Source organism: Protopterus annectens, chromosome 1.part0 (genome assembly GCF_019279795.1).
Source record: "Protopterus annectens isolate FY-2018-M chromosome 1.part0, PAN1.0, whole genome shotgun sequence".
In the NCBI taxonomy this organism is placed as follows: Eukaryota; Metazoa; Chordata; order Ceratodontiformes; family Protopteridae; genus Protopterus; species Protopterus annectens.
This window is the reverse complement of record NC_056725.1, coordinates 1,787,683,810-1,787,708,089: the sequence shown is the minus strand read 5'-3', so window position 1 is coordinate 1,787,708,089 and position 24,280 is coordinate 1,787,683,810. Positions and strand designations below refer to the sequence as shown.

The window sequence follows — 24,280 nt, the reverse complement described above, 5'->3', positions numbered from 1 at the left end:
ACCAGTTCAGGTCCACATAAATTTGAAGGTGATGAAGAGTCATTTCAGAGCAGAGTGCAATAATCCATTAAGAAAGCTTTCTGACTGACTGCAATTGTTATATTCCAAATGTACACAGTTATGTACACAGTTAGTCCTTTTAAGCCATTTTTTGGTAAAGTATAATAAATGTGAAGTTGAAGAAAAAAAACATTAAAGTTAAAAATGCCTTAAATAAATCACCATAACTAACATTTGTCTCTGATATTGCTGGTCTTTATTTACATGGATGATGGTGTGATAGCAGACCATGGAGATGTCAGCCTGGCATGTGATGAGATGTCATACTGGTTGTCTGTCACATCTGCAGCAGACCCCCCATCATAAATTGGGGAGCCAGAGGAAGGTGTTGTGACAGAGTGAGAAAGAGGAGAGTAGTGAGTAGTTGAACTCCGCAGGAACTGAGATCCCAATCCGTTTGCCACTCCTCCAGACTGCGATATTGGTGTAATAGTGCTGTTGCTTACTGACCACAGGCTGGGATACTGGCTGCAATAAACAGAAAATGTAAGCAGAAGGGTAATATTTACAATAAAGAAATTATGAAGAGCTCTTTCACAATAAAATGAGTATAAGTTGCATTAATGGAACACCCATATCTCAGTATTTTATTATTGCTTATCTACTGTCCTTGATTTCAGCTATAACTTTAACATTGGTGAAATACCATAAGAAAAAACAAACCTGTGCATTAGTCTGCAAATACATGCAATTACTGAAATAGTAATGTTGTTTCTAACAGTTATCTTTTCTGTAAATTTTAGCATGAAGTGAAATATTTCCAGATGTATTTTTTTCCCAAAATGTTGCTCTGTCAGGGGATACATTAGCAAGACCCAAAAGGGTAGGAGTGCTTGGTGATAGCTTTCTACTGTGTTGGAAGTGCCACATTCAGCGGAGACAGAAGCCCACCCCACATAGGCTAATAACTGCCATCTAGAGGAGCACCTCCACAACAGAAGTGGCTTCTAAATGCTAATGACTTTTTAAGCTTTTATGAGTATGTTCAGGCCAATAAAACCAAACCCCACTAGCTGTAGATATGCCATATAACAGACATTTTGTGACCTTGTCAGTACAGCATAAACATGTTATTTGACTATACATCAGAAACACAAGGCCTAAAACCTGCCTGATGCCAATAAATATTAAGGTGCCTACTTGGTGTCGCAAGCAACATCCAAGCAAAGGCTAAAAAGGTTATGTAGACAAACCATTCAGTAAAAACTTCAAGAAAGACTCATCCAAGCTAAAGTCTTCACTGTGGAATACATTTAACCTCCTGTAGAGGAGTCCCATTGGATGCATACAAATGACCCCTTTAGGACATACAGTATTTTAGCTACATGACTTCTAATTCCCCATTTAATTTGCATATATCCCATGGACCTCCTCAGCAGGTTTAAGGTATTGTGCAGTGAAGACTTTAGCTTGGCTGAGTTTTTTCTTGCAGCTGTTAGAAATTAATTTTGCAAATGATATAGTATTGTAACTCTGTGGTCATTCATTCTTGTACTATATATTGTATGGTACTGCATTTCAAAAAAATATATAAACAAGCTAGAGTAAAAAAATACAAGATTCCAAAGTACATGAATACACCTGGTATGTGATACACATAAACCACCCCAAATTAATTCTGGATATCAGAATTACTCAGGGTATTATACCATCCCACGTTTTTCTTCTCTTAAAGGCCTTGTTTACTACTGTTTACACATGTGACCTCTGCAATTATTAAATATGTAAAAAATAAGACTTCATTCCACATGCCATCCATCATGCATCATTTTTAAATGTTTTCTGAACTATCCAGAATTCAAAAAATAAATAAATAAGAGCACATTCAATTGTTTCATTATTTTTATACTGAGATAGACTCACAAGGTACCCATATTAATTTTATGGGTGATCCACAAACTTTGCCAGATTAAATTAACTGGTTGCTTCTAGTAAAAGTCCTCGAGTTACAACTCTTTGAGGAATCAACTCACTAAACACAAACACAGGTGCTCAACAAATCAATCCCAGAAAAATTAAATGTAAGCATTTTTTGAAGAGGGTAAGCCCTCCAGCACCCCCCCCCCCCAGATTTATATATACCAACTCCATTGTTGCACAAACACAAATAAGAGAGAAAACACCCAAAGAAAAGGAATGACTGCTGGAATATATTAGAAATCACACCACCACTGATTTCTTATAGACATCTGTGATTGGGGAGTTCAATATCACCAAGGTGTGTTCAAAGAATTGGTTCATCATGCATTTGTCACTACAAAAGCAGTAGATCACAGAAGCTTATTTGACTTGTACAGGATTAAGGTGAAGCTACAGGATTGCAATTCTGGTTTATAGATTGTAACTAATTCTTGGCTTATTATATTAAATCCTGAGGTGTCGTGGCTTATTATATTAAATCCTGAGCTGTCCTGTCTCATTATATTAAATCCTGAGCTGTACTGGCTTATTATATTAAATTCTGAGCTATCCTGGCTTATTATATTAATTATTATTATATTAAGTACTGAGCTGTACTTGTCTCTCCATTTGTTAAAGATAAAATAACTTATGGGCAGTACCACTGCTTCTATGTACTTTTTTAAGTTCTACTATGAAATGCCGACTTTCCAAAAATCAACACTTCAACGTAATTTATTTATTATTTTATTTATTGGCATTTGTTGACTGGGAAAGTCCACTGGGCAAAAAAAAAAAATAAAACATTTTCAGTGGAGGCCCGGGGAGAAAAGCTCCACAGTTAACGAAAGCAAAAGCAACAATTAGCAAACATATTATACAATTAAATTATAGATCTGGGGAGTAAGACTCCAGAGTTAAAAAAAGATAAAATATAACAGAAACATAACTGCAAACAATATGCTCAATTCCTGAGAGACTTGGTTGGCTACAATCACCTACATTAGAAGCTGAAGTTAAATGCAAACTTGTCTTCTAAGTGCAAACTTGCAGTTTTAAAAGTACTGTATTTTATTTTTTCTGTCACCTAATTGTTTCACTGAATAGTGTGCTGTGTATCTCTCTGCTGTAAGAAGGGGTGGTGGTCTTCTCACTTCATTGTTATCTGAAATTTAACTGTTAGGCTAGAGGGTTTCCTCTGTACTTTTAAGTGCTAGCCACAAAGTTTGAGAATTCATTTTATGCTCAATTTCTGAGAGACTTGGTTGGCTACAATCACCTGCATTAGATGCTGAAGTTAAGTGCAAACTTGCAGTACTGTATTTTAGTCTTTTGTTAAGTGCAAACTTGCAGTTTTAAAAGTACTGTATTTTATTTTTTCTGTCACCTAATTGTTTCACTGAATAGTGTGCTGTGTGTCTCTCTGCAGTTAGTTCCCCACCCACACTCCTTGTTCTTGTCTTGGTGTTGGTGGCTTTGGAATTGCCCGCCCCTCCTGTAAGTCTGTATTTGAACACTCCTCCTGGGTCCATCTCATTTGCTCACTTAACCGACTACAGTGAGATAATATTCAGAGTCTAGTGTTCACACTACTTAATACAGAGAGAAGTTTTGAGAAGGCCAACCCACTTAGGTTCTTCCTTCCTCTCTCCTTGCACTTTACTAACACAAAAAAAATTGCACTTTATTCATCTGCTTTTACTGTATTTGTGTTTCCTCCTACTTTATTTTGCTTTTGCCTCTTCTTAAAAGTACTCAGTTTTATTTATTCTGCTGCATTTATTACTGCTTGGTAGTAGCTTGATTAAATTGTAACTGTTATTCTAAGTATTTTGGTTTAAGCACTTGGGCTTCATACCACTTGTTTTACATTAGGAAGGTTGTGGTCTGCACTGCTGTGGCAGGACAGGTAGCTTACATCCTTCTAAGCTGGGAACTGCTGATTGAATGCTCAGTGTCTGCTATTCTAAAAGTGTATTAGCTCTGGTTTAAGCACTTGGGCTTCAGGCCAGTTATTCTACATTAAGAAGGTTTGTGGTCTGTACTCTTGTGGGAGGAGAGGCTGGATTCTGCCCTTCTAAGTTGTGAATTTCTGGTCACAGGCTTATTGGCCTGCTTCTTTGAACTGTTTCTATCTGGAATTGGTGCGTCTTGTTGCTGTAGCATAGACCAGATTCAGGCCTGTGAATATAGCTATGTTTGTATAACCTTAGCACTGATCCAGGCCATCTTTTTTGGAGAAAGTTTCTCTGCACCCTAGTGTGTAGTTAGAACTTGTTTGACTGAAGACTGCTCAGTCTTGAGCTTTTTTATGGTTAATTGGGTAACTTGTTTAAATCAGTTTGTTTGTTTTCTATTATTTTATATATATATATAAAAAATTGGACTTTATTCATCTGCTTTTACTGTATTTGTGGTGCTTCTTACTTTATTACTAGGGGCATTGACTACAACTCTGATCTGAGGTATATAACAATAAGTATCCTTTTCTGTGCATTTAAAGTGTTTTTTCTTTTATTGCATCTGCTTTATTTTCTGAAAAAAAAAAAAAAATATATATATATATATATATATATATATATATATATATATATATATATATATATATATATACTTGTTTCCTGCCTTTCTAACCTAATGGCTGTGTTTGCCCATACCTTACTTGGACAGAAGGAAGTTTCTCTGTTCACCTGTGAGAGAAGGGTGCTTTTTGCAGCCTATCTGTCCCTGGAGGAGTGGTTTCAGCCCAGAAGTTAGTAGTTTATTGGCCATTTTGGGCTAATCTCTATCTCTTTCATTTCCCTGCTATAAAAACCGCATTTGCCTGATTTTGCACGCCGGGCACTACTGGTTAGCTAGGGCATAACTATTCCCAGCTCCACAAAGTCTCCTCTTCAATTTTTCCCTTGGAACTAGACAAACTTTCAACTTAAGCACTGAAGCCATTCATTTTTCAGCCTGGCACTTTCTCAAAACTCATAGCAAGCACTTATAAACCCTAGCACTAGACCCCCCCTATACTGTACAGAAGGAAAAGGCTCTCTATACATCCTTACCAGCCAATCATTTAAACAGTTCACTGTACCTATTCAGGCATGTCCAAAGGGCAGTTTCAGGTGTACTCTCGAGTCCAACTGGTGAATCTGGACATTTTGAGGCAATGTTACAACTGCCTCATGTACACAGACAACCCTCTCCTCCTACCACCAAACACTAATACATGCGAGAGATGCAATTATACAGCCAAACTGGAGGCTAAGTTCTCTCAACCCAAGACTGGATCAGACAGTCAAGAGGAGAAGGGAAATACTTGCATCACACCACCAGTCTCACATAGGCCCATTAAACCAGCATTGGCAAAAAACACACATAAATACACAAAAACATACTCGGAGGCTCTAAATACAAATCTGCAAAAGCAACAGAGACCTCTAAAGCAGACATCCAAGCAACCTCCACCCCCCCAACACAAACCATGAAACACATACTTGACAAAACCAGTGTGCCACGCAATCACAGCCCTTAAGGCAAAATAACATACCCAACACACTAGTAATAGGTGACTCTATAGTCAGGCACACTGACGTTCCACTCACTAGGCTGAGTAAGGAGAAGGTTACTGTTAGCTGCCTGTCAGGTGCCAGGATCCGCCACATAACACAAGCACTCGGGTCACTCCAGAACAAGTACAAATACGACTCTGTCATTGTCCATGTTGGTGTGAATGACCTGAGCAGTACCTCCCTGGACTACATGAAAAGAGATATGTAAGAGCTCTCTGATCACATAGCCCAGGCCGGTATGACCCTGACCCTGAGTAGCATCCTGCCCTCACCAAGAATGATACCAAGGTATAAAGAAAAAATTATCAATTTCAACAATTGGCTAAGTTTCTGGTGTCATTCAAAGGGGATCCAGTGTCTGTCCACCTGGACTGACATGCTCAACAAGCCATGCTGCTTTGCTAGAGATGGCTTGCACCTGTCACCCTTAGGCTTTCGAATACTGGCCAAGGCTCTTGCCACCCCCATTAGCAGCTTTTTTAGGCAAGGCTCAAAAGACAAACCCACTGCTGTAAATCGCACAAGAAACAAAAAACTGAGGGTAATGCTACTCAACGCCCGAAGTCTAAACCTCAAAATGCACACACTCAAGGCACTCCTCTGTATGGAAAAAAATCAATATATGTGCAGTAACAGAAACATGGTTTAAGGCTCCAGAGAGTACCCCAGCACTACCAAGCTACAACTCATACCATACATTTTGGCCACAGAACCCGGACCGAACTACAAAAGGTGGGGGTGTATCCATATTCATCAATGATACCCACACCTCCAGGTTAGTGGCACAGCATGATGCTTCAGAGATCATCCACGTGCAACTAACAATGGGCAAAACTGCAATTCAAATTGTAGCTTGCTACAGATCACCCACCATGGCCCAGGACCCCCATTCCGCATTTCTGGAAACACTGGGAAACATAAAGGTCCTACCAAACACTCTAATATTGGGTGATTTCAGTTACCCAAACATTAACTGGGAGAACAACTCAAGTACTAACTCCCTTGCCCAACATTTCCTAGAATTTATAAACTCAAATGCCCTGCATCAACTGGTCAACACTCCCACCAGAGGTGACAACATATTGGACCTGGTCATCACCAACATAGGTGACTGGTGTTCCACACCAGAGGTCAACCCCACCCTGGTTAGATCTGACCATAAACAAATCACTCTGGATATCCACATTCTGCCCCCACCCCCAGACAAGGAAACCATAGTGGAAAACTTTACAAAAGCAAACTTCACGTTACTTAAGACTGAGGTGGAAAGTTTCAAAGCCCCCATGCTAAAGGATAACGCTGTCCAAGCTGCAAAATCCTTTACTAATGCATTCTACGGGCACCTTCAAGAATCCATGGATCATGCTATCCCAAACAAAACCAAGACTCACTCCTCCAAGAAAAGGAAACCAGTCTGGTGGACCCCTGCCATAAACAAGATGTACGATAGAAAGAGGAAACTAGTACAGAAAAGAGTAAAATCCTAAAAAGGGAAGACATCCCTGATCAGTATCAACAAGAAACTACGATCCCTCATAAAATCATCCAAGGCGATCGCTGAAAAAAAAATTGCCAAGGGCTCCAAAGATAACTACAAAGCATTCTTTAGCTATGTCAAGAATATAAGTGGCAATGCTCAGATCTGCTTGGAGTTAGTGCAGAATGGCACAAAATACACTGAACCGACCGATATTGCCAACATCCTGGCAGACAGGTTCAGTGCAAACTTCACCCCCTTCTCACCCCCAAAAGGGCCCATAACCATACCAAAAGAATGTAGAGCCCCTGAAATCACAGACACAGCCCTCTCCAAAGCCAAAAACACAACATCAATGGGATTGGACGGTGTCCCAGGCTGCATCCTACACAAGCTCAAAGACGAACTAACCCCTCACCTAAACACACTGTTCAAACTCAGCCTCTCCATAGGCTATGTACCCATAGAGTAGCGCACAGCAACAGTTATTCCACTCCACAAAGGTGGAGCCACAACAGACCCTGGGAACAATCAACCTATAAGCCTGACTAGCTTGGTCTGCAAGGCTATGGAGCGCATCATCATGGAACTCATTAACAGACACATTGGGAACCTCCAAACACTGGACCCTACCCAGTTCGGCTTTGTTAACGGCAGATCATGCCTCCTAAACCTGGTGGACTTCTTTGAGACAGTTACCAAGGCTATAGATGAGGGAAAGGTGGTAGACACAGCCTACCTAGACCTCGCAAAGGCCTTTGACACCATTCCCCATTCTGGTATTATAGACAAGCTCACCAGCCTGAACATAAACCCCTACGTCACAAGATGGGTTGCCAACTGACTCATGAACAGAACTCACATGGTGAGAGTTGCAGGAGCTAGGTCCGACTCTGAACCGGTTACAAGTGGCGTTCTCCAGGGCTCAGTCCTAGGACCCCTCCTGTTTCGCATATACTTCTCAGAGGTGCAGGCATGCACAGGAGGACTATGGCTGACCAAGTTCGCAGACAACTGCAAACTAGGGGCTATAATTGACTCTCCGACTGACACAGACATCCTCCAAAAGGGTCTTACTGAGACGGATTCCTGGTGTCAAAATCATGGCCTCAAGCTAAATGCCAAAAAGTGCAGAGTCACCCCCTTTGGATAAAACAAAGTGCCCACAAACTACCACATAGGTGGTAGTCCCCTAAATACAGAAGACGTAATAAGGGATCTGGGGACCCAAGTAGACAGTAATCTCTCCTTTGATAATCACATTGCCAAAGTGGTTAGACAATCCTTCTGTTTGGCCCACCTAATAACAAAAGGGTTTGCATCCTGATCAAAAGAGGTCATTGTCCCCCTATACTCATCACTCACCTGACCCATCATAGAGTACAATGCCCCATTTGGGATGTACCTTACAAGACACCTGCAACAGCTGGAAAGACCACAGAAGTACCTCACCAAGAGGATCACTGGCCTCAAACAGATGCCCTATGCAGCTTGACTGAAGAAACTCCAGCTGTACTCGGTTGCATACTGCCTACTCAAAGGTGATCTCTGCCTGACATACAAGGCCATGTCCAACCCAGAATTGATGGACATGCTCCACCTAATTAGGCAAATTAGATGCAAATGTTGCTATCTTATAGTAGCATTGTTGTAGCTTATGATTAAGGGATGTATGGAGGTTGGTGAAGATGGAGCTGCCACACATGAGGGATGGAATAATCAAAGTGTTAGCTAATTTGATCCTAGTTTGTTTATCAAGGTAAAGTTTGTGCTGGTATAGTTTGCTCAGTTTGAAGTGGGTTTTCTTTACTGCGTTGAGTATATGTTGTTTAAAGGGGTTTATTGTCAACAGTAATTCCAAGAATTTTTGTGAATTGTACTTGTTCGCTATCAGTTTTGTTATGGGAGAGAATTTTGAATTCTGAAGTTGGAGGTTTGGATGAGAATAATAACAGTTTAGTTTGTTTGGGGTTAAGCATCAATTGAGAGTTGTTTGGCCAGATTTCTATAGAGGAGAAGGCGTCTTGGGTGATTTTCTGGAGGTTAGCAAAATTATTTGAGGATGAGATGATAGCTGAATCATCTGCATATTGAATTAGTATGCTTTAATGGGAGGCTTTATGTAGATCATTAATGAATATATTGAAAAGTAGAGGCCCTAGGATGTGTATTTGCCAAGTAGTCTTGATAGTTGGTTTTGCCATCTAATTGATTGCTGTATGTTGTTTAGGTAGGAGGAAAACCAGGTTATTACACTTTGAGAGCAACTAAGTTTCTCTAGGTGTTGCAAAAGCTTAGAGTGACATACTATTTTGAACGCTTTTGAGAGATCTAGCAGGAGTACAGAGGTGGGTAGGCAAGTTTCAAGAGCTTTATTCACTATATCAGTAAAGGACAGTAAAGCTGAGGTTGTACTATGGCCTGGGCAGAAGCCATGTTGAGTGGGAGATAGGAGGTTATTTTTGATGAGGTGATTGAGTAGTTGTTTTTTATAGGATTTTTGACAGTGGGGAGAGAATGGCAATGGGCCGATAGTTTGAGAAATCAGGGTTTTTTCCTCCTTTGTGAAGTGGGATAATAATGGATTTTTTCCACAGTAGGGGGACATATGATTCAGCGATAGAGCGAATGATTAGAATGCTGACTGGGTAAGCTATACCCTTGGCTGCTAGTTGTTAAGTATTCTGGTGGTAAGTTAGCAGAGAATGAGCAGGGTTTTAGTTTGGTTAGAAATTTATGAACTAGGGATTTAGGCACAGGTTGAATTTAGGCACAGGTTGAAGAGAGAAAGGTGGATTAACTAGAGAATTGTTTGAGGGGAGTAGGGGTCTATGGAGGTAATGCTAGAGATGGGATTTGTTTTTGAGGATGAGTCCTTAATCAGTTTTTGGATGGTGTCAATAAAGTGGTTATTGAATATTTAGGCTATCTGGAGATGTTTTTTGTTGGAAGCAGGTGATGGGTTTTGAATGTTACCAGGATTAAGAAGGGAGGATACAGATTTCCAGAATTTCTGGGTGTTGGTATTTTGGGAGAAGAGTTTGCAGAAGTAGGATTTCTTATCAGTTATGATGAGTTCTTTTTTTTGTGGCATTCCTAAGTTTTTTATAGCTTAGTTCATTTTCTATAGTCCTATATTTTTTTCCAAATTTTCCAGGCTTTGTCTCTAGATAAGAGGGTTTGTTTGGTATTTTGTCAACCAGGGGGCATGGTTTGGTTTTGAACATTTAGTACGAAGAGGTGCTAGGCTATTTAGTGTGTTTAGAAAGGTATTGTTAAAATATTTTACAGCATCATCTAAGGGCAATGATTTTAATGGGGACCAGTTGTAAGCTTGAAGGGTAGTTATAGATGTTTCCTGGTTAAAGTGGACAAGGCTCCTGATTGATTTGTATGTGTGCAGTTTGAGGATGTGTAATTGGGTTCTGTGGGTGAATGCAGGTAGGTGGTCGCTTAGGGTGTTAGGGAGGGTTCTGGTGTTAGTGTAGTAGTGAGGGTGGGATACTAGAATGCAATTTAATATAGTCTCAGCCCAGGAGTTTAATGCCTACGTAGGCTCGGTAATAAGTTGAGTGAAACTATAGAGATTAATGCTAGTGTTAGGAGCCTTGGAGGTTAGGTTATGCCAGTTGCTGTTAGTGTCTCCTAGAATTATAGTTTCTTGGGGGATAGTATGGTTAATCCATCCTAGGAAGTCTTCTAAATAGGAGATGTTTTGACTGGGGGGAATATAAATGCTGACAATACATAGTTGTTTGTTCAAGTTTATATGGAGGGATGCCATTAGGCTATCCAGACACCCAAAAGTGGGGATTGGATTTGGATGTAAATTTATTGTTATGGAGTCTCTATTAGGGCTACACCCCTCCTTTTTTCTGGATCCTGTCTTTACAAATAATGTTGTAGCCTGGTGGAAGGATTTCAGAGTCTAGTATATGTGTTTTAAGCCAAGTTTCAGTTTTTGCTTTTATGTTCACATGGCCCACATGGTATCACAAACAACATCCAAGCAAAGGCCAATGAGGATCGTTAAGTCCCCCACTCCCCCCCAAATATATATAATTATACCAACTTAATGGCTGCACCAACTTGAAGAAGGGAAAAACTCCCTAAAAGTGAATCATTGTTGCTGCCCACTTAAGAAATCTCACTGGTAATGATTTCCTATGGAGAAAAGCATTCCATATTATGCCATTTGACTTTTTATTTATGCAAGTAATTGACACTCAGAATTTCTCTGAGATTGTATAGGGAAGCAACTGTTTTCTTTGTACCAAAAACATCCAGTGAAGATCTAGCAAAGAAACTACCTAGCTGTTATGCAAAATAGCACTTGTAATTAAATACCTGACCCTTACATTATTTTCCTAATAGGTTAAGTCCATTTTATTTCCATCTGCAATGATAACATTTCCAGTGAAATTACAGTCAGCATAGTGTCCAAAAAACAAGCTTAAATTTGATTAAGATGTTTCAGTTTTACTATATATATATATATATATATATATATATATATATATATATATATATATTTTTTTTTTTTTTTTACTATATACTAAAGACAACTTTACCTAATGTTTAATCTTAAATCAATAGACTATAAGGTGTAGAAATTATAGAGCTTAATTTCTGAGTACAAAATGATCACTGTTAATATTTTATATAAAAAAAGCTATATTGAAGAAAAGGCAGTTAAAGATAAACAATGTATTTGTTTACCTCTTTCTGACTCTGGTGCGACAACAGCCATTGCAAAAGATATATATCTATATATATATATATATATATATATATATATATATATATATATATATATATATACGTGTGCATGTGTGTGTGTGTGTGTGTGTGTGTTTGTGTATTTATGTAAACAGTTGTTTTGTTGTAGTCATTCAGGTTAAAACACAGACACACAGATTTTTCATTGCAGTCATTAATTCCTGTTGCTTGAAAGTAAAGTTAACAGGATAAATGCTAGAAGGACATACTCTGAATGAATCAGAAAGTATCCAATAAACTGTACTGCGATAATTCACTGCTGTCATTGGCACTCAATTATTAAGGCCATGCTCCATCAGACCCAAAATGGCATATTGTGTTTGTTGCCCTCTGAAGTAACATAGGCCAGGATCTATGCCTTAAACATTAACTACTCAATTACAGGTGCCCGGATCAGTATAGCATAAGTGATCCAAGGCCAAGTAAAAAATTACAGTAAGAAACCACAACTTTGTTAGTTTCCTAGCAAGTGTAAAACACCAATATGGTATACTGGAATCTTTGTGTTACAGTAAGCCATAACAAAAAACAAACAACTCTTGGAATATTCACAAACTCCAAAAACACAGATGAATTTTTGGGTAACAACAAAAAGAATCCATTTGTGTTCAACAAAATTTTTAATTCAAATGCAGATAATATGAAATTAGTTGACCGCTTTCGTTCCTGATATTAGGTACTTCATTAGAACAAATAATCTAAAATACAAACATAATACTAGATATTTAAAGGTAAAACCACATCTCTAAAAAAAGTTAAAACCAATAAGATCTAGGCCGCGGCGGTGCAGCAGTTAGCGTTGGCGCCTCCCAGCAAGAGGTTCTCTCATTCAATTCTCGATTGGAGCACCTTCCGTGTGGAGTCTGCATGTACACCCCATGGTTGAGTGACATTAAAGACATGCAGGTAGGTGCGAGCGTGAATGGGTGTGTCTTCTTTGAAGGTTGGGCGTCGGGCTGGCAACTTGGCACCATAAAATCCACTACCAATTGTGAGCAGACCGGAGTTCCGCTGTGGCAACCTCTAACCGGGAAAAGCCGAAGGTCTTACTAATTCAACAGAAATTTAAGGCTTAGAATTTTTAAAGAGGCAAACCACATTTTTTGTATGACTACACCTCTAGTCTCTTAAGTTTTAATACAGCAGCAATGGAACAGGCATCATTCAACCCTGCTGAATGTGGGGCATCCAGTAATAATTGCCACTTTAATTCGTTTTTATCTAGGTGCTGATTGACCAAATAACCCCTTGGATCAAAAACTACCTACTCAAGAACTGTAAACTTGAAAATATGTGTTGGAAATTGTGCAATGTGCCTATATAAGGTGTTTGTATTCTGGCATTTTTTTAAGTAGGTGTTCGGAAATTCTCTCCTTTAATGTCTTTGAGGTTTTGCCCACATAAAATGCTGAGCATGAGTTACAACAGGCCGGATTGACAACCTGTATGTTATATATTTGTAGGAAGCAATGAAAATAGACCCTTCAGTTGTTTTATTTAGCCTTAATATCATTCATAGTTCCCAACCTCTTAGCACAAAAAATCTGGACAAAACCAAAAATGATGGAGGAACAAATTTTAAATATTGCTCTTATAAATAAGTTGTTAAAATAAAAGGGCTTGTGTTATGATACATTTTCTGAAGGATATGATGTCTGAAACACAAGTGACTGGCATTATTTAGTGAGTTCAGTCCTCAATGATTTGCTGCAAAAATCCAGAAAACCTCAGATTTTTATGAGGAACAGACCAAAAATATGAGGCAAAAATCCAGACATTATGTGAAAATTTGAACAATTGAGATGTATGATATTATATATTTAATGAGTTTTTATTCATGTTATCCTCAAAATCTAATATTCTCAACTGCTTTAAGAGAAACAGCCATTAGCACTGAAATCTCAGCCATACCTCCATCATGATCTGAAACAGGCTCTTTTCACTTGTCACTTCTTAAAGAGTTAATTTGTTATCTATACACTGCTTGTTTTTAATCTTTCATGACATTTTTGACATTAAAGTCATGGGGAAATCAGAACTTCAGTCTCACTCCTATGGTTGTACTTGATGTAATATGCCAAGATCCCACAACTTATTCATGTCTGATATATGTGTGTGTGTGTGTGTGTGTGTGTGTGTGTGTGTGTGTGTGTGTGTGTGTGTGTGTGTGTGTGTGTGTTGTGTATTGTGTCTGTTGTGTATATTTTTTCCAGAAAATGAACAACATGCTCTGTCAAGTAAATGGGCAACAGGTAGAAAATACAAATTTTAATTAGTTTAGTGAACTGATTTTGAGCATAAGTACTATACGAACCTGCTTTAACAGCCTACAGCCCATGAATAGAGAAAATGAATGTGAAATATCTGTAATTAAAATTCAAAACAACTCAAATGCCTCAAATTCAGTGGATGTAAAAATAAAATTAAATTAAAACCACTGTAATGGTGAAAAACAGAACTGACACCACGTAAAAGTCAAAATAATTTTAATACCAAAATGATTAAGCACTTTTGACCTTACAAAGAGATGATCTTCAGAATAAAGTACTGCACAAATAATTAACTTATATATTGAACTCCACTAATAAGCAAACCAATACATTTTGAAACCTAATTGATCCAGAAAAGCCTTCTTAAAGGTGCCAACACTCATAAAACCATACATTGTAAAAATATGCTGTCAACGATCACCTCCTTTCATAAGAAACATATGAGTCACAATACTAGAATAAAGTTAAAAAACATTTTTTACTTACACTTGCCATAATAAAGTTTCCTATGCAGCACCACCATGTAATTTACATTACTGTTTAAACCTGGTTTATTGTAAGCATTAAACAACTGCCACTTGAATTCCTTTAAATCCAATTCCACTTCTCTATCCCCATTAAATTCACATGGTGCATGATCTATAACAGTAAAATAAAATTTTGTATAATTGTTACACAAAGATGCATGCTTTGCCAGTGCACTGTCAAGATTCTTAACTTTAATGGCATATGAATGTTCATACAGACTTTATCTTAACTGCCTATTGGGCTTTCATATATAAAATGCATTGTATGATGAGCACTTAGCCAAATAATCCACAAAAGTGGACCCACGGTTAAATAAACCTTGTACCTGCCATATCTTATTACCATTAACTTCAAAATATGGACCCTCTGCTATGTGCCTACATAATGCACAATTAGGACATTTGAACGTGCGTACTTTATGTGTCTTCTTCTCATTGCTGGTACTCTCCAATAACTTTTTTATTTTAATTTATTGCTTTTTTATTAATAAAAGACCATATTTTGAAATGTTATTTTACTGTTACAGATCATGTACCATGTGAATGTAATGGGATAGAGAAGAGGAATTGGATTTTAAAGAATTCAAGTGGCAGTTGTTGTTTAATGCTTACAGTAAACCAGGTTAAAATAGTAATTTGAATTACAAGGTGGTGCTACATAGGAAAGTTTATTATGGCAAGTGTAAGTAAAAAGGTTTTTTAACTTTATTCTAGTATTATGACTGACAGACCAACTGTTTCTTACGATAGGAGGTGGTCATTAACAGCATATATTTACCATGTATGGTTTTAAGAAAGTTGGCACCCTTAAGAAGGCTTTTTTGGGTCAATTAGCTTTCAAAATGTATTGGCTGACTTATTATTAGAGTTCAATATATAAGTTCATTATTTGTGCAGTACTTTATTCTGAAGAAGACCTCTTTGTAAGGTCGAAAGTGCTTAATCATTTTGGTATTAAAATTATTTTGACTTTTACATGGTGTCCGTTCTGTTTTTCACCATTACAGTAGTTTTAATTTTATTTAAATATCTGTAATTAGCAAATCAAACTGGTCAGCAATATTTTGTCTGAAAGTGCTGGACTTTATGCAAAGGCATATTAAGGTATTCTAAGGTATGCAAAGGTATTTGAAGGTATGTATTCTAAGGTATGCTAAGGTATGCTAAGGTAGCTAAGGTATTCTAAGGTATGCAAAGGCATGCTATGGTATTCTAAGGTATGCTAAGGTATACTAAGGTATGCTAAGGCATGCTAACATATGCTAAGGTATTCTAAGGTATGCTAAGGTATTCTAAGGTATGCTAAGGTATGCTAAGGCATGCTAAGTTATGATAAGGTATGCTAAGGAATGCTAAGACATTTTTCTTTAGTTCTAACAGTGTCCCTGATATGGATATAATTGACAACAATATCAGAAGTGAGCAGTGCTGATAAAGGCTTAACCATTTGCAAGGCTGCTGTTCTCTGCCAGGGAAGGACCCTCCCCAGATGGAAGGTTGTGCTACAGTATACTGGTAAAAGGACATTAGAGAAAGAATCCTATGTACAGGTGATGTGCTGAGACAGTTAAAATGGGTTGAACATGTAGTGTAAATTATCTTATACTGTGCATTTTTTATAGTTTTTGATATTTTTATAGTGTTCTGCGAGATCCTTAATACTTAACTTGATAGCTGGCAAATGAGTTTGTTACAGAATGGTGATGGTGAACAGGAAATAAATGTAAACAGTAGGGAGCAGTTGGATATACCAAAACCAGTATAACGAAATGCATTGTAAAACATGGTAATGTTACTTACACTCCAAATTCAAGAGAAAACGAACTTTATTATAGTGAGATTTGTAAGTAACAACATCACTAAAACAAACTTGTTATAGTACAGATCTTATGTAAGAACCTCACAGTTTTACAGCATGAACCTTAAACAACTACAGAGGTGCTTGCCACTACATAACTATGTCAGAAAGCACTAACACATTGCACACTATCAAAGACAATCCAAAACCAATATACATCGCTAATGGATTACTGGCTTTATAATCTGCTGCATAAGTTATGTAGACATACAAAAAGACCATGAACTACTATTGAGCTTTAGGCTTCAGTAGTCCTTGTTTAATCCAAATTGGGTAAGCTTCTATCTGGCCATGTTCAGTTCACCAATGACAGACCCCTTGTTCAGTTTTACACAGGAAATCCCTGATAGTGTGGTTTCTTAGAGTGCATCCACAGTGGTTCATTTATTTTCATAAACTTTCCTTTTCTTTAATTTGCTATGACCATATAGCTGGTATGTGTAAGTTCTGAGGATGTGCAGGCCTGTTTCCTCATTGGGGTGTAGAGTGGGCTTGCTCTTTGCTTACATGTAATTTGTTTTTTCTCAGGTTGAATTCTCAACCAGATGAGCTTGGCTAGTTGGTTATTTGGTAAGTGATAACTTATTGTGCAAAGTAGAAACTGCACTTTATCCAGTGGTTCTGTTTTTCAGTCCATAGTCTCGATATGCCACTATTGTAACTCACAGGTAGAAACTTATCCAAGCAATGATCCCAGATTATGTTTGAAAACTTGTTTTATTTTTTTTTCAGCTGTACAATTCTGTATTATTAAAAGAAAAACTGGTTCGGACACACCAGAGAAATGGCTAATAATACATACAATCTCTTAAAAAACATAAAACATTAATGAAATGTTAGTGTAAGTGTACAAAATACCCCAATGTTAAAATTTACTAGCCTTCATTAAATATGGCTTATTAGAAACATGAGACTGTATTATTTTTACACAGAAAAATGTGAATTGTTTTTATTTATTTAAGTATGTAGTGACTGAGTGTATACACCTTTAAGATACCTTTTTTTGAAAAACAGGGTACTTAAATGGCTGTAATTGTATGTGTTTTATTCACTTGCTAAAGCCCTGCATTGTGGCAGGGCGAAAGCGGTTGTGTGGAATTTTATTTCAATAAATTAACTGTGAGACGTTTCTCTGTTGTGCCAGAACCACTTTTTCCTTTACTGGTTGGCATTTGCGGTTATTTTCTGCTGTTTTGTGCTTTTAATTCTGTATTATTGCCAGCACACTATCGTGATAATATAATATGGTTTGATTTTATCATAATTGTATAAATCAGTATCATAAATATATATACTCTATGTTTTTGACCTGGGCTAAGCCTGAAAATGATCCAATGGGATCAGTGTTCTACCTCATTTAACACATAAGAAAAATAAAACTAAATAAAATAACAGAGATGGATAGATAGATAGATAGATAGATAGATAGATAGATAGATAGATAGATAGATAGATAGATAGACAGACATATATATAGATCAATCTGTAGCTAGATAGAAGAGAGATAAGCATGGCCACCTCCTGGTAGAACCATGACTATGACCAAGGCAACCTGAGCTTGATTAGCAGCACAGGCAGTGGAGACACCAGGCAAGGGGTGGGGGGGGATAAGCTATGCCAACTTACCCATTCATGTAGAGACTGGGAGGATCAGTTGGCTGAGGTGTTGGATGTTAGTAAAGATGTGAAGACATCATGCGGTCAGTAAACTAGGCAGATGTTTCAGGCTTCCACCAAGCTGCTTTGGCAGTAGCCTACAAGGGAAAGTGGTTTCATAGGAATAGCATGTGTAAGAGTAGATACATCCACCCACTGGAGGGGGACATTACAAGGTTGTTGTATACCTCATCAGCCAACCAAGAGTTTGGGAGATAGGGCTTGCAAACAAAACCTTATATGATGGCCTATCATGGCCGGATCTCATCCCTGGTGAAGAGGAGATGAATGTCTAACTTGTCATGGGGGGCTGATAGTCAACAGTCAGACGAGTTACAGAGATAAAAGGGAAAAAGAAGAGTAGCCACAGTTTACAGCACCTCATTACACTAACACCCACAATTCTGTCATTCTGATTTTATAATCTAATTTATAGTGCTGATATTTAGATCCAGCTCATTGTGCTGTAATATTATCAAACTTGTGTGAAAATACATGTTATGTTCAAGTATGTATACTTACAGTATTTATAAAATACATGCATATCTTTACATCTGAAGTGACAGCTGATCTGCATGCATAAATGGTTATGGAATATGAAAATACACGATTAGGATTTCTCACAAATGATCCCCACACAGACCCACACATGCTCATGTGCACACACACACACACACACACACACGCACGCACACACACTCACACACGCGCACACATGCGCACGCACGCACACACACACACACACACACACACACACACACACACACACACACACACACACAAACACACACACACACACACACACACACACAATGCTAACACTGGGGAAGGAAGGAGATTAATGAAGGTGGGAATCGGGACAGTTCTTTCTCTTTAGGTATTATACTGTGAACCACACTGCACTCTCTCCAAGTTATATCATATATTTTTTTCTTTTTATTTATTTATTTATTTATTTATTGCACATAGTTATAAAGCCTTGGCTGCCCATCTAACAACCTGGTGGCTGCAGGAGACAACCAATAAAGGTAGAACTGAATGGTCCATATGAGCTTGCTTATGTTGGTTTAAAAGGTGGCTGCTCAGTCTGAGCTGCTACTGGTTCCTATTGGCCATTAAGAGAATCCAAAAGCTATCCAATCAGCAAGTGTCAACAGGAATGGATGAAGTCATTTGTGGGTGGCAGTATGAATGCATCATGTTGGCCTGGCAATATGAAGTGTGCTTGAGGTAGCAGAAGCCAGAATACCCACAGAGTTAACAGGGAAATGGACAAAAAAAACTATTCATGGCCGCATGCATCACCATCCCTTCTAGAGGTAAGGAAAATCTGGGGAATCAAATAATCAGCAACTAACAAGGAGGAAAAAAGGACCATGAAAAAAAACATGTAATGCATCAGTGCACCTATGATGTGCCAACTGCAGAGCATGCTGTGGTTAAGTGGCCTGCTCGTGGTAACATGATTAGCATCATCAGCCTCATGACTACAGGATGAACTGTAGTATCAGCTTATAGCTGTTATCTAAACACTTAATTAAAAAGCTGTAAAAACCCTTAACTGGGAAGAGGGCCCTGCCATGCCTTATTCATTTGTCATAATACTATTCATAATATTCGAGCAGATGTAACAGCCCCTTGTCGTCCTCACCTGGAGTGTTACCTCTTAGCAGACTTTCAAGCACCAGAGCAACTGAAGATTTATTCTTGTTCTCCACTTAGCCAGAACCTCTTTGGTTGTTAGATGACAGGGATTAGATCTGCATGACCCATAACGTTTTTTGCTGTAAACTCTATTCCTACTTTCTTGCCTCTATCAAGCCAAACTGTAGCTAGAAAGGAAAGCTGTGTAACAACTTGCCATAATTGTAATTATCTGAATGCTGAGTTCACTGCTGCATTAACAACATTTAGCTGAAGGAGGATATATGATCATTCAGCCTAACTTCCAGAGATTTGGATATTCTCAGGGCACTTAATTTCCTCACCATAAAAGAAACATCATAAGACAGAGGATAGAAAGTGTAGAGCAGCCCTCACCAGCTGTCACCAGTCATTCATTTTTGTGATGGTCACTGCACTTGGTATAGTCAATCCATGGTTTCATCCAGGTGAATTTCAGAGCAGTAAGTAGCAATCTGGACATTTTTCTTGGCCCTACATTATATTGTATAACATCTTTTTCATGTAAGCTAATGTTTAAGACACTGCTAATTCTTCTATGTGTGTGTGTCCTTGCAATTTTCTATGGCTGATGGTGTCCCTAGGGAAAAAATCACCACCTTATGGGTCTTTTGTTGACAACCCCCCCCCCCAAAAGACTTCTACCCTGAGTGCCTGTTCTGTTTCAAGGAAGGTCATTCCCTCCCTAAAAGACTTCTACCCTGAGTGCCTGTTCTGTTTCAGGGAAGGTCATCCTGTGTCCATCTGAAAAGAGTGCTTATATTTTAAAATGTAGACCTGTAAAAGTATGGCCAGAAATGAGGAGGCTTTTCTTGAGCACCAAAAGCTCCTTTCCCAGAGTCAGGGGATACCTGTCTCTTCATCATCTCGAGCAGAGATATCTTCAGTCAGGGGATACCTGTCTCTTCATCATCTCGAGCAGAGATATCTTCAGTCAGGGGATACCTGTCTCTTCATCATCTTGAGCAGAGATATCTTCTCTAGTGGGATCAAGGAGGTGTCCACATAAAATAGATGAACAAATTAAGACAGTTTTAAAAGTATTACTATAGGTCACTAAAGGTGTTACTGATCAATGCTAGGAGTCTCAACAGGGTTGCTCCACTCCTGGAAGCACTCCTTACCCTGGGGAATGTTGACATCTGTGCAGTTACTGAGACATGGTTCAAAAGACATAGAAAGCACCCCGGTAGTACAAGGCTATAATGCCTTTCCCACGTTTAGATTAGGTACTGCACAAGAAGGCACAAGAGATGGAGGTGTATCAATCTACACAAGTCAAAGTTGGTCAAACAGTATGACATGCTTGAGCTTCTCCATGTCCAACTAACCTTAACTTAGGTAATGTCCAGTACAATATCCTTGCTAGCTATAGGTCCCTGTCTATGACCCAGGATAACCATACCATGTACTTGAATTTAATGGACTCACGTATGCCCAACACCATATTCAGGGGTGTTTTCAACTATCCTACATTAAACTGGGCACATACACAACCACTAACACACAGGCTAAAATATTTCTGGATTTTGTCAATGCAAACACTCTGGAACAGCTAGTCTGCACCTCTACTAGGGGTACAAATATCCTGGATCTGATACTTTCAAATATGAGGGAACCTTGTACCCCACTTGTGTAGTGTCCATACTAGTCAGATCAGATCACAAAGTGATCACCCTTGAAATAAATATAAAGACTAAACTTTCATTAAACCCCAGAACCCAAGAACTTTTCCAAGGCTAACTACCTCCTATTATCCTAACTCCAAGCCCTCCAAACTCAGAGAACACAGTTGCCTATGTGGTAGTGTTTATGAAACCCTTGGACAAGCATGTAAATAACTGTATAGAAACAGTAGTACTGAGCCAAAATCTTAGGATAAACCTCAAAATCAAGACCCCTTGGTGGACCCACAGTATAAATAGGTTGTATAACAAAAGAAAGAAAATCCTGTCCAAAAATAGGAAGGGCTATGCCCAAACAACAAAACCACCCTCATCAGTCAAAGAACTAATCAAATCTACCAAAGTCAACTTTGATACAAGAATAACCACCCAGGCTAAGCATAACCATAAGGCATTTTTCAGTTATGCACACAACCTTAAAGTGAACACTCAACAGTTTGCTGAACTACTAGTAAATGCAACTTCCTATACTGAACCAGGGAATATAACAAATTTGCTGTCCAATAAATTAATCTCCAGTTTCATCCCCCCATCACTGCCAGTCCTTCCCCTAGGAAATACTCTCTACCATTTCAACCCCAACTATCACTAAAGAACAGGTCTTCACTCTCCAGAGCTAAAACACTGCATCAATGGCCCCTGATAATATCCAAGGATGTCTCCTAAACAGCTGTCAAGCCCTTGAAATATGATCTGTCAGGCCCACTAGAATTTTATTTCAACCACAGCCTCCAGACAGGCTTCGTCCCTAGGGAATGAAGGACTGCAACGGTCATCCCTCTCCACAAAGGCAGACCATCAACAGACCCACGGAACTAAAGACCCATCAGTTTAACTAGTCTTATTTGTAATTATTATGGACATGACAAACAATAACATAGGAAATCTTCAAACTCTGGACCCAACCCAGTTTGGTTTCATCAAGGGAAGATCATGTCTATTACAGTTGGTGGACTTCTTTGAGAAGATCACTAGAGCCATAGACAAGAGCAAAATGGTACATACTGCTTACCTTGACCTAGCAAAGGCATTTGACACAGTGCCTCACTCAGGCATTAAAGACAGACTCACAAATTTAGGCATAAATACCTATGTCATTTAATGGATAGCCAAATGGCTCACAGGTAGGATACACAAAGTTAGGGTGGGGGAATCCACCTCCACAAAGAGGCTTGTTACTAGTGTGACTTCTCTGAAATCAAAGCAAATGTAGGGGGCCTTTGGCTGACCAAACTGTCTGCAGGTTGGGTGTAATCACTGAACTCCCCAAAGATGTAGATATCCTCCAGAAGGGTCTGACAGAGACTAATAACTGGTGCCAGAACAATGCATAATTATACCCTTTGGGAAGAGAACCACCCCTGCCAATTACAACATTAATAACACTCCCCTATGAGCAGAACCACTGGTAAGAGACTTGGGAACTCAAGTTGACAGTTACCTGAACTTTGATCACCATGTGTCCATGGTAGTGAGCAAATCCTCCTACGCAGTGCAACTTAAGTAAGGGCATGTCATCCAGGTTGAAGCAGATCATAGTCTCACTACACTCAGCCCTCATTAGACCAATAATCCAGTACAATGCACCCTTCAGTATGTACCTGACTAGACATTTGGATGAGCTAGAGCAGCCACAGAGGTTCCTCACTAAAAGAATACAGGGTATAAATAATATGACCTATGCAGATCACCTCAAAGCCCTCTCCCTGTCCCTCTCTTCTACAGACTGCTGATGGGTGATCTATCTTTAAACAACAAGGCACTCTCTGATCCAGCTCTGATGAATCGGGTGATCTATTCTTAAACTACAAGGCATTCTCTGATCCAGCTCTGATGAATCGGGTGATCTATCCTTAAACTACAAGGCATTCTCTGATCCAGCTCTGATGAATCTGCTACACAATCACAAAACAAACAGCACTGGTATTACCCATTCTAAGGGTCTAAATCTTGTCTGTGACATAATCAAAACATGTTGGAGAGACATGTGTCTCAAAGATTACCCTTTTTCAGGAACAGACTCCCCATTCATGTAAAACAGAGCTCTTCCCTAAGCTAATTCAAATGAAATTTAGACCAATGGAAGGGAAAATGCAAATTCACTCCAGGATAGTTGCCTGTGGCCCTTATGGACAGGGGGAGTTTGTAGATGTCCTAAGCCACAGGCATATACCAAAGTTGTTTGAACCCATGGGCACTGATAGTTGGGAAAATTGAGGTATGAATAGCTAGGCTTAAAAAAGGCTCTAGGGCTTTTAGCCTAGTAACCTCAGATGATTCTCTGATCTTATAAAAGATATTGGCAATGTGTGCAAGTCCACTGAGATCCCAGCAGTCCCACACAGTGGCCTGATGTTGCCAGGTACAAGGAGGCACTTTTTGGTAAACTGTCCATCTCCAATACCCATTGTATTGGCACATCCAGCCAATAGTGCGGTAGTGTTTGTTAAGTGTCTGTGCAGCTCACAGTGGTCTTAGCAGAAAAACAACATACAGAACAACAAACAGGAGTATTTTTTTTTTGTTCAGACACTGGACATGCAAACAATAGGGACCTTGATCTTGAGATATGAGTATAGTTTCAACCTTCTGAAAATCACCACAGTACATATAACTTAGCAAAGCAACCAAGCAGACGAATACATCACAGTTACAGAGAACTTGGTAAAGAAACCAGGCACTGTATTAGGTAAATTGATAAAAAAGCATATCTTGTGTTAGAGGAAATCAGTCAACTTTAATTTATGATCTAAATTAACTGATGAGTGCCTGCTATACAGTCCAGTATATTAGAATTTTCATTTGTTGATGGAGTGCATTGTG

At 38.7% G+C, this 24,280-nt stretch overlaps 1 protein-coding gene across 1 annotated transcript in view; it reads right to left on the bottom strand.

Moving 5' to 3' along the window:
* Positions 1-260: 260 nt before the first annotated feature.
* TBXT (T-box transcription factor T) overlaps positions 261-24,280 on the bottom strand; it is a 111,196-nt gene continuing 87,176 nt past the window's right edge. The window contains exon 9 of the mRNA XM_044071538.1: positions 261-528. Within this exon, the coding sequence (XP_043927473.1) occupies positions 261-528 (268 nt within the window). The remainder of the gene's footprint in view (positions 529-24,280) is intronic.